Source organism: Lipotes vexillifer, unplaced genomic scaffold, assembly GCF_000442215.2.
Source record: "Lipotes vexillifer unplaced genomic scaffold, Lipotes_vexillifer_v1.1 scaffold1139, whole genome shotgun sequence".
Taxonomy (NCBI): Eukaryota; Metazoa; Chordata; class Mammalia; order Artiodactyla; family Lipotidae; genus Lipotes; species Lipotes vexillifer.
Window position 1 is genome coordinate 1,746,344 of NW_006798273.1, and position 16,518 is coordinate 1,762,861.

The following is a 16,518-nucleotide window of genomic DNA, read 5'->3' on the forward strand; positions in this document are numbered from 1 at the left end:
CGTATCTTTTGCTTTAGTTCTTGCTGGTAGCATATCCTAGTTCAGAGGTTTTCAACCTTTTGCTTAGTAAAGGAACCATTTTTTCTCAAGCTAAATCCTACACAGACCACCGATAAGTCAGATGATGGTGGAACTGCTGAGGGTAGAGCAGGGCCCTCTCTGTACCCCATACAGACACACCCTGGCAGATGTGTCTCTTAATCTCGACACTAACGCCATCCACCCAGGACCTGCCAAGTCTCTTAATTCTACAGGGCCTCTCTCTGCCATTTGAGGCACAGAGATAGTAATATTTGCCAAATCTTTATATCTTACAGATGCAAGAAACCAGAAAAGAGAAATTATATCTGTTATTATAAAATACCCCAAACCATCGTTGTTTATGATTTATACCGTATCGTTATACACATAGTATTTAAGGTGTCCCATTAAGATTGCTACACGTGGAGGTTGATATTTAAAGACAGAAAATGCACAAACAAATATGCATGTTGCATAGGAGTTGGGAGAGCTTGAGATGTTCCTGAAACCCTGACTTTCCCATCGCAGAGATGGTTACCTTTTTGCTTGAAAAGTGTTAGGAATTTAAATATTCATATTATGATAAGCAGATGTTCAAGCTTTCAGGGAGACAGTTTCTAAGACTTCTTCATCCAGCTTTAATTTCTTTGTTAAATAGGAATGAATTCCTTGGGGGTGGCCGTTGGAATGAAGAACAAGCGCCATCTAGTGGTTATGTTTAAGTGTACAATTTAACATGTTTTAAAACATCTGTTTTTGGAGTAGGTATTAGTTTAACACGGCTCAAAAGTCAGAAAGCATATAAAGGTACAGTGCTGTCCCCTGTCTGCCCAATTCCCCCCACCTCCACCCCACTCACACAAAAGCTAAACACTGTTATTAGTTTCTGGTTTTTTTAAAAAAAAAAACATCTACCAAGCAAATAATGTAGTCTTCTCCACCCCATTTTTTTTAAACATACAGAGCAGCAGTAAAAGGAATGTATTCACTTGTTTGCACCTTGATGTTTTTCATTTAAAACATACCTTGGCAATTTCTCCATATTTCCATAGAAAGAAAATTTTCTTTTTGTTTGATATCCCATTGTATGGCTGTACCATATCTTAATCACTTTTCTACTGATGGTGTTTTAGATGTTTGCAATGTTGCGCTGTTACAACACTGTAGCGAGTAGCTTATGCCCATGGAACATTATGCTTATCCCTAATAGTGCATTTTGGGAGTCGGGGTGGGGAATGTGAAAGACCTATAATTAAAATGTCTAACTTGTCCCTGTTGAGAAATTTCTTTAATGTAAGGAGGTTGGGTATCAATAGTTGAGAGCTGTTTAGTAGTAACCCAGTTTTCTTGAGGTATGTTTATTTTACGGGTTATAATAATTTCTCAGTTCCTCTGGCCAGTGTATATATTACCTGTGCATTAATAGTCCTCACCTGATCTTGTCCTGTGTCCTATTTTCCTGTGTAGACTGACATAAACCGTTACTAAAATTTGACTCCAGTGAGATGCTTGGTATCCGTACGAGTAAGAAGCTTAGTTTAATGTGAAAGTAATGTGAAATTAATGTGAATTAGGGATTTTATTTTATTTTTTTAAATTTAAATTTTTGGGGCTGCGCCGCTCAGCACGCGGGATCTTAGTTCCCCGACCAGGGATGAACCGGTGCCTTCTTCAGTGGAATCTCAGAGTCTTAATCACTGGACCGCCAGGGAATTCGCTCTGAATTTGGGATTTTAAAACAGATGAATAACAGCCATTTAATCAAAACGTTAGTGGAATGGAAGTGTAAAGAGAGAGCTATCAATAGTTACTTACGTTTTAGAATCTTGTCTGTAAAACATACCAAATGGCATTTCCATAGGCTTTGCTGTCTGGTCTTTTTAGTTTGATGTTTCTCTTGATCCACATTTTTCTTGTTTGATTACAAAATTTGTAATTGATGAATACTACAGTTTATATTAAAAAAGAGGATCCATACTTCATATTATTCTATAGCTTATATCTCCTCACATGTGTGAGGATGTCCAAAGGATAAGTTTCTAGAAGTGGAATTGCTGGGTCAAAAGGTAGGTTCATTTGTAATTTTGATAGATATTGCTGCACGTGCAGACTGTACCAATTTGTACCCTCTGCCCCTCAGGCTAGTATGTGAGAGCATCAGTTCCTCACAACGTTGCCAATGTGGTGTGTTATCAGACTGTCTGGATTTTGTTCATGTAATAGGTAAAAATCAGTATTTCAGTGTAGTTTTAATTTGTGCTTCTTTTACTGTATATGAGAGCAGAGATTTAAAAATATATTTGTATCGCTTGTATTTCTTATTCTGTGGCCCATGTGTTCAAATCATTTGCCCCATTTTGGTCTTTTTTTTTTTTCAACTAAGGTATAGTTGATTTACAATTTTTGTTAGTTTCAGATGTACAGCAAAGTGATTCAGTATTTTTATAGATTGTGCTTCATTAAAAAGTATTACAGAATAATGGCTGTAATTTCCTGTGCTGTACAATATATCCTTGTTGCATATCTCTTTTATGCATAGTAGTTTGTATCTCTTGATCCCATGCCCTTAACTTGCTCCTCCCCCACCCTCTCTCCACTGGTAACAACTAGTTTGTTTTCTATGTTTGTGAGTCTCCTTCTGTTTTGCTAGATACCTTAGTTTGTTTTATTTTTTAGATTCCACAAATAAGTGGTAGCATACAGTATTTGTCCTTCTCTGATTTATTTCCCTAAGCATAATATTCTCACCTGATCCATCCACATTGCTGCAAATGGCAGAATTTCATCCTTTTTTATGGCTAATATTTCATTGTGTATATATACATACATATATATGTATATATATGTGTATATATATATATGTATATATATATATATATATATATACATACCATATCTTCTTTATCCGTTCATCTGTTGATGGACACTTGGGTTGCTTCCATATCTTGGCTATTGTAAATAGTGCTGCTATGAACATTAGGATGCATGTATCTTTTCAATTAGTGTTTTTGTTTTTTCCAGATATATACCCAGGAGTGAAATTCCTGGATCATATAGTAGTTCTGTTTTTAGTTTTTTGAGGAACCTCCATAATGTTTTCCATAGTGGCTGCACCAATTTACATTCCCACCAACAGTGTAACAAGGGTTCCCTTTTCTCCACATCCTTGCCAACATTTGTTATCTATGGTCTTTTTGATAATAGCCATTCTGACATGTGTGAGGTGATATCTCATTGTTGTTTTGATTTGCATTTCTCTAATAATCAGCAGTGTTGAGCATCTTTTCATGTGCCTGTTGGCCATCTGTATTTCTTCTTTGGAAAAATGTCTATTAAGGTCTTTCTTCTGCCCACTTTTAAATTGGGTTGTTTGTTTTTTTGATATTGAGTTGTATGAGTTGTTTATATATTTTGGATATTAACCCCTTGTTGGTCATATATTTGCAAATATTTTCTTCCATTCACTACGTTGTCTTTTCGTTTTGTTGATGGTTTCCTTTGTTGTGCTTGCTGGTATGTTTATAATGAATTATAGGAGCTCTGTAATTAGGGAGCTTCATCCCTTTGCAATGACATCAGTAACAAGTATTTTGTCCCTGTTTGTCATTTGTCTTTTGACTATTCTTAAGGTGTTCTTGTCATGCAGAAGTTTTTGTTACTATATAGTCACATTTATCAAATTTTTCTTTATGGCTTTAAAATATTATATCATATTAGAAAGTTTTTTTTGCATTGAGATCATGAAAGAGTTCTTTATGTTTTATCTTAATACCTTGTGGTTTTGTTTTCCTCCATGTAAATCCTGATCAATTTGGAATTCTAGTATATGGTGTGAGATAGGGATTCAACTTAATTTTTTCTTCCAGTTGGCTACCCAATTAGAACATCTCAATGTTTTGTTTTCCCCAAGATTTGATATCCCAGCTTTCTCTGAAATATATTAACTTTCCATATATATTTAATTCCGTTTCTCGACATTCTATTTTATTCCATTGGTCTATCTGCCTATTTTTGCACTGGTTGAATTACTGAGGCCTTATCACACAGATCATAGCTCCTCATTTTTAGAGTTTTTCTGGTTGTTTTTGCTTGTTTCCTTTCATATGTGAACTTCAAAATCCCTTATTGGTGTTTTTATTTAGGTCATATTGACTGCATAAATTAACTTAGGGAGAATTGATTTCTTTGTGGTGTTTCTTCCTATTAAAACAAATGGTCCATGTTTCTATTTGACCAAGTTTTTGCTTGTGTACTTTAGGAGTGTTTTAAAGTTTTCTTCAGGTAAGTTATGTACGTATAAAAAGTTTATTCTTAAGTATATTTTTCTTTCGTTTTATTACGTTTGCAACTGGGATCTTTTCTTTCATGTACTTTCTAACTGATTGTTTATGTATCTGTATGGAAGCCATTAACTTCTACTAATTGTGTATCCTGCCAACTCTTATTGTTTGTAGTAATTTTAGTTGTCTTGCGGGCTTCCAGGTATATAGGACTATTGTATCAGTTACCTATAATGCAAAACTTAGCAGTTCAAAACAATAATTGATCAATATTATGGACCATGAGTTTGTGGGTGGCTGGGGGGGTTCTTCTAGTCTTGTCTGGGCTCATTCATGAATCTGTAGTCAGCTGTAGGTTGAATAGGCAGCTCTTCTGATCTTGACTGGCTTCTTCCACATGTTTAGGGGTTGCCTGGAGGTAGGCTGGTCTGTGATGGCTTTGGCTGATACAACTGAGCTCTTCATACTTGTCTCTTACTTTATACACCCCACCCCACCCCATAGGCTAGTCCAGGCATGTTCTTAGATTATCTCAAGCATATTCTCAGGGGGGATTTCAGAGGAGTAAGAGAGCAAGGAAATGCACAAATACTTTTTCGAGCCTTTGCGTCTCTCAAAGATACCAATAGCATAATGGCCAAAGCAAGTCACATGGCCAAGCTCAGACTCAAGGGTTGGGGAAGCAGACTCTGCCTCTTTATGAGAACTGCAGTGTCAGAGGACAGGGATCAAGGAGAGGTCAAGCAGAGAGGCCATCAATACAATCAATCTAACACATGCATCATCGGTAAATAGAGAGTTTTGCCCATTTCTTTCCAATTTCGATTTCTCTAAATTTTGTTCTCTTGTCTAATTGCATTGGCTGACTCCCCCAGTACAATGTTTAACGAAAACCTCTATGGTGGTTGTTTTCAAAGAGCCAGCTTTCGGATTTACTAGTTATACTTTTCTATTTCCTAACTGATTACTTCTCTGCTTTTAATAATTTATTTTTTCTCCTTTCCTTTAGTTTAATTTGTTATTTTCTTCTCCTGATTTCTGTAGCAGTTGCTGTTGATACCCCACGCTGATCCCTTTACCAGGCCTCTACACTCATCTCCTAGCTGCTATCAACGTTGACTGGTATCAACTCACAGCAAAGCTCCTTGGAATTGTCCTTGCCCAATGGGAGCGACCTTCCCAGGAAATGCCTGAGGTTATGCTTTCTCCCTGGGAATGCCCACAGCTACTGACTGACAGAGTGGGACAACTCTGTGATGCCACTTATACTCCAGAGCTCCCCACTCTGAGGCTAGATTTTAGCTGAGCCCACGTCTCTGCAAGCCTCCTGGCAGCCCATGTGATCTGAAAGCCTCCTGTCCCAACTGATGCTGGGAATCCTGCTGCACATCCACACTGCCAGTTCTGATGGTCTGCTTCCCTGCCCACACTCCCAAAGGCAGTCTGTTGTTTGCCTAGCAACTTCAGACCCTTTTGCATCCTTCAGCTAAGGAGAACAGGCTTCTCTTGGAGTACTTTTTGTCTGTGTCTGCTGGAGATTTTGGGTTGGAAGATTCTATAGCATCTTGTCCAGCATACATACATGGGAGGCAATAAAGAAACCCAGAGAATTTGCTGGCATGGCATTCCTCAAATTCTGTGTTCCCCCAGGTGGTCTGCCTTCTTCTTTGTACTTTTCAGTCATCCTATGCTTGTTTATTGTGCAGTGTCTAGGGTTTTTTAGTTGTAAGAGGGAGGATCTGGGAGGAATGAGGTTATTGCACCTTGGCAGGACTGGAAGTCCTCCATTATATAGTATTTCCACCAATACACATAAACAACCCAAAGAACATAGATAATAGTAAAATCTAATAACATAATTAGGAAGGGATGAGTATTACTTTTATTTTTAAAATAGAATTTATTTCAGTGCAACTTTCTATATATTAATTTTTGATAATGACTGTGTTTAAAAACTAGTTCACAAAAATTCTTTAACATTTAACAATTGTATCTCATGAGCTAATTTAAACTGGCTCTAACACACCACTGGTTTTATTTATTTATTTAATTTAATTTATTTATTTTAAAGATTTAATTTTATTTATTTTTGGCTGCGTTGGGTCTTTCTTGCTGCGTGCGGGCTTTCTCTAGTTGCGGTGAGTGGGGGCTACTCTTCGTTGCAGTGCACGGGCTTCTCACTGTGGTGGCTTCTCTTGTTGCGGAGCATGGGCTCTAGGCGTGTGGGCTTCAGTAGTTGTGGCATGCAGGCTCAGTAGTTGTGGCTCACAGGCTCTAGAGTGTAGGCTCAGTAATTGTGGCGCACGGGCTTAGTTGCTCTGCGGCATGTGGGATCTTCCCGGACTAGGGCTCGAACCTGTGTTCCCTGCATTGGCAGGCGGATTCCTATCCAATGTGCCACCAGGGAAGTCCCACACCACTGGTTTTATATAATATGTAGATAATATTTGGTCACAATTTTTATTTGCTACAGGATGACTCTTTTCCCCCGATGAGCGTTTTTAGTTTTTTAATAGATTTGCTGCTCTTTGTAGGGTCATTGTTTCAATTCTATGCTAATTTCTCTTTATTACTTATAACTGAATGATGTGAGTGAAACTGAATGATTTCTAGCCTGGATTTTCTAAGGGGTTTCAGGGTTGGGGAGCTGGGGAAAGCTTGGATAGTGATCCAGGGTGGGTCCTTTTCATAACATGGAAACTTTTTCCTTCCTCGCTGCCACTGAGATAGACCACTTCTCTCAAACGTGACCTGTGCATGTGATTCTTCATGTCACCCTGACCCTAAACCTATAGCTCAGAGACCAGCTTGCTTCCTGCTATCTGCTAGCTCACTGCCATTCCTATCCCGCTTTCCAGATAAGAGCTATAGGTTTTACGTCTCGATGTACACATCTTCCATTTAGGAAGTGAATTTTTACTAGCATTTCCTGAGATCGGTCACCATTTGGCCCTTGTGCTGTGAGATCTCTTTCTGTGGTTCTTCTTTTCAGTTCCTCCTGCCAAAGCCGCTTGACTCAGATGCTTTGGGCAGGCCTTACTTGTATGTTCAAATCTGGAGATTTTCCCAGTCTCCCATTTTATTGAAATTGGCATTTTAATTTTCTGTTCTCCTTAGGGAAAATACTGACTTCATGCAGTAATGTTTCTACTGAAATCCCCACCAGTGGTTCTGACTCAGAAAAAGAAAAAAGTAAGAATGGGCCTGTCCTGTCTCAAGAGTTTTTTGTTAGGGAGTTTTTGTGACCATTTGGCTTTTTTTTTTTTTTTTTTTTTTTGGTTGGGGGGTTATCTTTTACCTTCACGAATGCACAGTGGGTCCTCTTGGATTTTTCAGTTACCTGCAGACTGGATGGAAGAGAGAAAGTCAAGATGGTTCTTGTTTGGTCTGGGGCAATTGGCCAGCAGGTATTTAGGGAAAATGTTTAAATGTGAGATGCTCTGCTGGTCCTCAGGGGCTACACAGGAGTTTAAGATGTGGACTCTGAATGCATGCAGTTTGTGTTCTGGGTGGAAATAAACTTGACATGAGGACAGTATGTGTAGTAAGCCTGTCTTTGGGGGAATCCATGGGGACACTGCCTCCACAACCTGGTCGTGAAACTTGAGGACCCAAATACGTTTAAGTTCACCCACCACTGAATGGGGCCTCACGTGGGCCAGGCCTTGTCGGGGTGCTGGGACTGTAGAAACGGGTCTGACGCAGTGCCTGCCCTTGAGAAGGAGGAGATGGGGTAACTAAGAGCGTGAATGGCAGTTACTACTATTGAACACTTACCATATATATGCAAGCCCTAGTCCAAGCATTTGAAATGACACTCCTCTGAGTTATGCGTGACTCTCATTCCCATCTTACAGATGGGAGGATGGAGCCACGGCAGGCCACTTGATGTTGGTCACGCAGTTAGTGGCAGTCAGCATCCAAACCTGAGTGCGGTTCCCCCCAAACTCTGGCTGTGCTTTGTGTTTAAACACTTTAGGCGACAGCATGGATCCTCCCCTCCTATGTCAGTCGAGGTTCGTTGAGAAACAGGCACGGAGATGGGACTAGATGTGCAAGCGACTTACTGGGGGAACATCTAGAAGGGTCACAGGGAGGGAGTTGCAGGAGGTGGGGGAACCTTTGGGATGTGTGCGAGCAGGGCTGACACCATGAAATGAGGGAGAAGAAAGGGCCTGGCACCATCACGAGACAGTCTGAGTGGGCTGCTGGGGGTCCCTGGGCAAAAGTCTCCTGGTGGGCAGGAATGGCCTGAGTCTAGAACCTTGCCAGGCTCATCACCAGCCAGGAGCAGCCTGAGGGCAGAGCAGCCTGGGGCCAACGCCAAGGTTAATTCCAAGGAATGGCAGCTGCAGGTTGCTGGGAAATGCTGCTCCCACTGTGGGTTCTCTTGAAGGAAATTCTAGGTGGCACTCCTGGGGCCACCACACAGGTCTCTCCCATCTGCCCCATGTTGCCATCCCAGACACTTGGGTAGAGGAGGAAATGTTAGAGTCTTGTTTTAAGGTCATTGTCAGGGAACCCTTCTTTCTTTCCTTCCATTTTGACCACCCCCCACAGTCTGTGTCACACACATGGTGGCCTCCTTTGACGCATAGCATCAAACAAGAGCTACAGAGAGACCCAACAAAGATGTCTGTTCTGTCAGATCCCTGGGTCCAAAGGCTCCACTCATGGTCACCATCAATCCAACGTCTTAACATCCATTTTGTATCCATTTGTCACAGGTATGATTTGAGTCTGGATGAAATGAGAGCTTTGACATTTCAGAGAGTGATGTTTACCATGGGTTTGCCTCTGATAAAATGTACAATTCAGGATCAGGTAAGTTTCATTGTTATTTTGGTGTACAGTGTGTGAGTGAAGGAGAGAGACAGAGAAAGAAAAATATTTTGTTTTGTTTTGTTTGCTTTTGTGACTTGTGGAAGGAAGCACATTTTAATTTTGCCCTGGGGGAAACAGACAATGTGGTCGGTATGGGAGAGTGGCTCCTTCACCCTCCTTTTCTGTCCCCTCCCTGTGTTAACCTAATTGATTCACTTTTCCCGAGCCCACAGGCCAGGTAGTAGGGGAATGAGCAGAGGTAATGAAATATTTGTTCACAAAACAAATATAATTTGGGGTGTAAAACTCAAATATCTGAGAAACGTAGTGAACTAATTTTATGGACCTTTTAAGCATTTTAGACTTGTCCAAAATGGATGCGTCTTGTTTGCCTAAAAATTGCCACTCTCAATGCAGTTAAATTATTTTAGTCAATTTAGCCTCATTAAAAGAAAGAAGGAAAGAAAGAATATGGGATGAGAGGATTCCTTTGTGATGCTGGCATTAGAAGCTCTATATTTTAGGCAAATTTAAGTCAATTCATGCAGCTTCATAGCTCCCTTAAACCTAACACTTTACACAGGAAAAAAATACCCCCTGGTGAGATCCCTGGGGGAGGGCCCTGAACTGGGGATGAGCTTCAGTAGATGCTGAGGAGCTGAATGTGTTCTGCCGTGAGCCTGGCCCCCTTCCTGCCCAGCGTGGTCTGCGGAGGGAGAGGCTGAGGAGTGAGGGGGTGGAGGTCTTTTCCATTCAGGAGACCATGGGGTCTCGTTTCTCTGTGGAGTGTGGATCAGAGCTGGTGGGGGCCTGAGTCCGTGTTTGAGACCAGATCACCACCCACCTACCTGCTTTGGTTGGCTGTCTGTCCTGAGGAGGCAGGGACAGAACTCAGCATCTTCTCCTGAGGAAGAAATTACAGGCAGACCTTTGGCACCTCACCTCCTGGTGAGGTCCAGCAGCCCCTCCAAGGTGACAAGGGCACAGCGTCACCTCGGAGAGCATGTGCAAGGAAATACCCCCAGAACAGGGTGAAGTGTGCTGGCAAAGTCTGGAAAATCATTTCATACCAAGTAGAACATGCTGGCAAAGTAGATGTTCAAGCTAGTAAATTGCCTCTCAATGAAACATACATTTAGAGGTGAATGCAGCCATCCAAACAACTAACCAACCAACCAACCACCCAACCAAACAGCCAAACAGCCAACGAACCAACCAACCAACCAACCAGCCAGCCAAGCAAGCAACCAACCAAACAGCCAAACAGCCAACCAACCAACCAACCAAACAAACAAACAAACAGCCAAACAGCCAACCAACCAACCAACCAACCCAACAGCCAAACAGCCAAATAGCCAAACAGCCAACCAACCATCCAAACAGGAGGGAGCCAGTGGGACTCAGGCTACTCCTGGCCAACTGTAGTGAGGAGTGGGGACAATGGATAATGGATAATGACGTTCCCCTCTCCATCCTTGACTGCTTACCCACCAACCCTGTCCCCAGCCATCTTCTCTCTCATCCAACCAACCAACCAACCAAACAAACAAATGAACAACCAAACAAGCAACCGAACATAAAAACCCCAATCCCTCTTTGCTTTCAGCCACTTTCTCCATCAGAATCTGGCCTCCAAATGTGTCCGGTGTGGGGCTGGCAGGAAGGTGAGATTCTGACATGGGGGCCACTCTCCTGCCCCCTTAATCAGCCCAACATGTCTAAGGCTTAAGTTAGTGTCAAAAATCAAGACCCGGATGTGAGGGTTGATCCTTTAATGAGGTTTATCAGTTGCAGCCTGAGCCCCCCACGCCTGAAGGATTAGCCTGCATACTCTCGCTACTGATGAAGTGTGTTAAGCCCTGGATCCAATTATCTCCCTGTTTTCACGGCTCCCTCCGTGGTCGTCAGCAGCCTGGACAGCTCTGTCCTGTATGATGAGGTGTGATTCCTCTGGGAGGCACAGGATTGGCCCTGGACGATCCCTCCAGCTCATTTCTGTTAGTTATTTCAGCCTGTTTGGCGCTTCTCTCTGTGTGAATTTGCAAAAGCCAATGAACCTGAAGGAAATTAAACCAGTCAGTCATCGGTCACTGGGGCTGCAGGCTTATCACGTGGGGCTGCTGTCATAGACTCAGCAGAACATCTGCATGTGAAGGCTCTCAAATTCCCCCTGTGAACAGCTGGAGGGGCTGTCCACGTCCAGTAATTCTAGAAGTGTTGCATGAGTCATCCCATCTCTTCATGAAAATATTGAGTCATGGACTGCCAGTTCAGAGAGCATTCCAGGTCCTTCCATCTTTCCCTGGCCCTCGTGTGTTGCTCTTCACTTTGGGGGATGATTGGATAAGCTCCCAGGCAGAGTGCAGCATGTAACATGTGACGATGATGTCCTTGAGGACAAAGGAGGAGCGAGCCTCATTCATCCCAGGGCTCGGTGGACAGCCCACAGGCTGAGAAAAAGCCATTAAAATGTTTCCACTCTGTCTTCTCCCTTCTGTCAACTGCAGTAGATTTGAGGTGTTTCAATAATTTAAAAAGGAAAACAGTATCTCAGCCCGACTACAGAGTGCGTGCAGATGCACGTGCGCGCGCGCACACACACACACACACACACACACACACACACACACACGATGTGAACAATCTCACTGCACCTTTTCAACTCCTCCTGCACCTGTTTCCAGCGACATCACATTTGTGCGCCTCGGCCAACTCTCTCTCTCCCTGAGGATTCAGGACTGGGTCCTGCGTTGGGGGAGGTCTCTGACTTCCGGAATTTCCAGATGAGGAGACGGAGGACCCAGTTGGGACATCTGCTTTGTGGCAGTGCTCAGACTGGACCCCAGCCCCTCCCTTGGGTGCCTGGTCCTGTCTGCGTGGCACCCTCATCAGAGACACCCTGGAAGCCAACAGAGGCTGACAGCCTGCACCAAAATCACCATAACCAGTGACAGCTCACACTTACTAAATACATATTTTGTGTCAGTCACAGCTCTAAGAACTTTAAATGGATGATCTCATTTAATATTCCCGACATCCCTAGTGGTATTCCTATTTTACAGATGAGTAAACTGAAGCTGGGTAACTGGTCAGAGGTCATACAACTAGTAAGCTGTGGAGCTTGGATTCAAAGCCAGGTGGATTGCTTCCTGAGCCCACTCAAATCTGGTGGGTCTCACCCCAGGGTGTACATTAGAACCGCCTGCGGAGCTTTCCAAACTCTTGCCATCCAGGCTTTTGGTCAGGCTCATCGGATCAGCATTTAAACCTTGCAGGTGATGCAGTGTGCATCCTGGCTTGAGTACTGACGCACTGTCCTTTCCTGGTACCCTGTACTGTTTCTCCTGAATTGTTTCTAATTCTTCTGAATTGTTCCCATTCAGCATTTCATCCCTCCCAATCATGGTGCAGGGCTGACTCATAGGAATGCTCCATCCCAACATTTCCTTTTCTCAGGAGGGAGCCAGGGGACTCAGGCTATTCCTGGCCAACTGTAGTGAGGACTGGGGACAATGGATAATGGATAATGAAGTTCCCCACTCCATCCGTGACTGCTTACCCCCCAACCCTGTCCCCAGCCATCTTCTCTCTCATCCTGAGCTCCTCTCGTCCTCACCCCCATGATCCACGTGGGCCGGGGCATGGTAGCATCATTACCGAAGCCAGTGGTTCTCGAAGTAGGATCTGAGGACCCGTGGGTGTGCCCAAGATCCTTTCTGTTACTATCTGAAAAGTAGATGTCCAACTACCTGCGTGCACGACTCCAGGTTTTCATAATCAACTTCGACCAAAACAACACATGGCTACAGACTGAGTGCAGAAGCAGACATGAGAGGCCAGCTGTCTTTTATTAAGCCAGATGCTAAAACAATTTGTAAAAATGCAAAACAATGCTATTCCTCTCATTGATTTAGTTTTTGGCTTGAAAATTGTGGCTATTTTTCATAAGAATTATGTCATTTACATTAACATGTAATAAGTTTATTATTGTTATTTTTAAATGGATAAACATTTTAAAAATTCTCAGCTTTAATTACTAGTACAGTAACTTGATAGATACAACCTGCATAAACTAAAGCTCTTTGGAATCCAAGATGATTTTTTTTTTGCCATTTAAAAAAAAATTAATTAATTTAGTTTTGGGCTGCGTTGGGTTTTCATTGCTGCGTGTGGGCTTTCTCTAGTTGCGGCGAGCTGGGGCTGCTCTTCTTTGCGGTGCACGCGCTTCTCATTGCTGTGGCTTCTCTTGTTGCGGAGCACGGGCTCTAGGTGTGTGGGCTTCAGTAGTTGTGCCTCATGGGCTCTAGAGCGCAGGCTCAGTAGCTGTGGCTCATGGGCTTAGTTGCTCTGCGGCACGTGGGGTCTTCCCGGACCAGGGCTCAAACCCGTGTCTCCTGCATTTGCAGGCTGATTCTTAACCACTGTGCCACCAGGGAAGTACCCGAGATAATTTTTAAGAGTATAAAGGGGTCTAAAGCTTGAGAACTGCTGGTCTAAATCATCCACTGTTTTCTCAAACCACTCATCTCAGATCAGCTTGGAGGGGGATTGGCGGCTTTATATTTATATTATATTTATTATTATCGCTTCTCGGCCTTTTGGCTAAGATCAAGTGTATATTATATTTATTATACTGCAATTATTAAATTTCCATCAGAATTTAAGATAGTGTCAGTTTGGGATGGTTTGGGTTTTTGTATTTAGAGAAATACTGGGGTGGGGGGCGGTGATCAGATCTGGAATGGAAAAAGATTTGAAAGTCAGCTCCCCTTAGAAGGCAACAGGGCATGGGGAACGTTGTTGCTTTCCTCATGAACCCCTGAGAAAAGGAGCAGCCTTTCCCAGGAAGCAGTTACACTGAAGCCATTGGCATGTTGCAGAAAAGGAGCTGAGCAGGGGTTTCACCAAGAGACTGAAGTCCCATCCCAGGACTGGTTCCTGACCTACTTCGAGCTCTTGGCTCCGACACCCTGGCCTTGGCTCTGCCCTTGGTCCTCTGGCTTCCATTTGTACTGGGACCCAGGCTTTTCCTAGTGGGCTGGACAGGCTGCCCCTGGCTCTGCCTTGTGTGCTGCTGCCTTTGGCAGGAGGCCCTGTCCCAGCTCTGGTTCCACGACTTGGACCCTGGCCACTTGGCCAGCGCTCTGGTCGGGTCAGCCCTGGCCCCGTGGGATGCCGTGGAGGATCTGAGCAGAGATGACAGGATAGAGGGAGGGCCTGTTTATAGAAGTTCCTCTGTGTAGATTGGCACCTGAACTGAGTTGTCATCCATGACAGCCACAGGGATTACTTGAAAGGGCGTGCCAGGGAGTGAGCTGGGACCTGCCCGGGGACTCCGGTGCAGCTGGAAGCCTGGTGCTATTTATTTACTGCACTGGAAACCATTCTGTATAATGGAAACTTCTCATTTTAAGGCACAGTTACTCTTCTTGCATTGAAATATTGTGTTAAAAATAACAATAATGATTACTTGTTATCATTTGCTAAGTCCCTTCTGTGTGCCAGGCTAGGTGATCCATTCATTTTACAATTTTTTCTTGAACACCTACTCTGAGGTAGTTCAAGAGGCAGTGAACAAAGCGGGTAAAAAAATACCTGCTTTATGGAGCTTACATTTTAGGGACGAGGCAGGCTACAAACTAAGAAAGTACATTTATGTCAGATGGTGGTCGATGCTGGGGATAAAAATCAAGCATGGTAAATTGGGAGAGAAGGAGTAAACCTATCTGTGTTCACAGACGACATGATCTTATATGTAGAAAACCCTAAAGATTCCACCAAAAAAACTGTTAGAACCGATAAACAAATTCAGTAAAGTTGCAAGGTACATAATCCATCACTCTTTTAAATTAAAATTAATGTAAAATAATGCATTTTTCGTCAACAGCAAAGTAAGCTCATGCATCAGGCTGGTGATGTCAACACGATGCATTCATCATCACGTGTTGTCAGTATTGATAGATTATGTGATTACACTAATAATCAGAAACATTTTCAAGGCAGCTAGGAATTTGGGATGAAGCATGCTGCCAGACAAGAGGCATTAAATTTAAGGCAAGAATTTGGAAAATCCAAAACTGTCAAAATACTGCAATAATGTTGTGACAGATGAAAAATGTCTTTGGACAGAGCCGTGGGAATGTCACCTTTCATCCTTCCTCTCTTGGGCTTTCCTGGAGTAGTCAAGGCCCCTGGGGAGGGCAGAAGTACAATGGCCACAGACAGCCTTTGTCACAGAATCCTCCCAGCACTCTGCTCAGGGATCCCAGTCTGTGGTCCCAGGAGAGAATCAGCAGAGGATAAGGAACAGCAGCGAGTAAGAAGAGTCAGACGTGGGGGCCACAGTGAGAAGTTTGGATTTTTTGGACTTTATAAAAGAGTTCAAATGGCCAATAATCATATAAAAATGTGCTCAGCATCTATAGTCATTGGAGAAATGCACATTTAAACCATAATGAGGTGATATTACAATCCCTTGAGAAGAGCTAAAGACGGGAAAGACTGACAATATTGTTGAGGATGTGGAGCAACTAGAATTCTCATATATTGTTGGTCGGAATGGAAAATGGTGCAATTGCAAAAGTGTTTGGCACTTCCTTACAATATTAAATATAAACCTACCCTTCAACCAGCAGTTGCATTCCTGGGGGTTTACAAAAGAGAAATGGAAACACATATCCACAAAAAGACTTGTGCATGAATGCTTGTATCAACTTGATTCATAATAACCCCAAGCTGGAAACAACCCAAACGTCCCGCAGTCAGAGAATGGACAAATTGTGGAATACTCACAGATGGAAACCACTCAGCCATAAAAAAGAATGAACTACGGATACAGAAAACCACACGAATGCCTTATCTGCCTGGAAGAAGACAGACATGAAAGAGTACATACCGTATGATTCCATTTATGGAAGTTCAAGAACAAGCAAAGCTAGTGAATGTTGATGCAAAGAGAAGACTGGTTGCCTGTGGGGGCAGGGACTCTGACAAGGAGCAAGAGGGCACTTTCTGCGGGGCACGGGAACGTTCCATGATCTTAATTGGTGTGATGGTTACATAGGTAGACAATGGACCAGAACTCATGCATTTATGCTCTGTGCATTTCACTGTATATAAATTTTACCTTAATAATAAATATTAGATCACCATGCCTGATGTTTGGGGCAGAGTGGAACAGGAGGCCAGCTGGGAGGTTGTTACAATAGTCCAGGTGCAAGATGATGGTGGGAGATGTTAGAAGTGGCTAGAATTGGGGTCTCATTTTTTTTCATGTTTTTTTTTTTTTTTTTTTTTTTTTTTTGTGGTACGGGGGCCTCTCACTGTTGTGGCCTCTCCTGTTGTGGAGTACAGGCTCCGGACGTGCAGGCTCAGCGGCCATGGCTCACGGGCC

General features: G+C 43.0%; 1 protein-coding gene across 1 annotated transcript in view; it reads left to right on the top strand.

Annotated features, from left to right (window-relative positions):
- Positions 1 to 16,518, top strand: part of ACOXL (acyl-CoA oxidase like) — a 395,915-nt gene that overhangs the window by 32,086 nt on the left and 347,311 nt on the right. Inside the window, 1 exon segment of the mRNA XM_007470234.1 lies at positions 9,029 to 9,125. Coding sequence (XP_007470296.1) covers positions 9,029 to 9,125 — 97 coding nt within the window.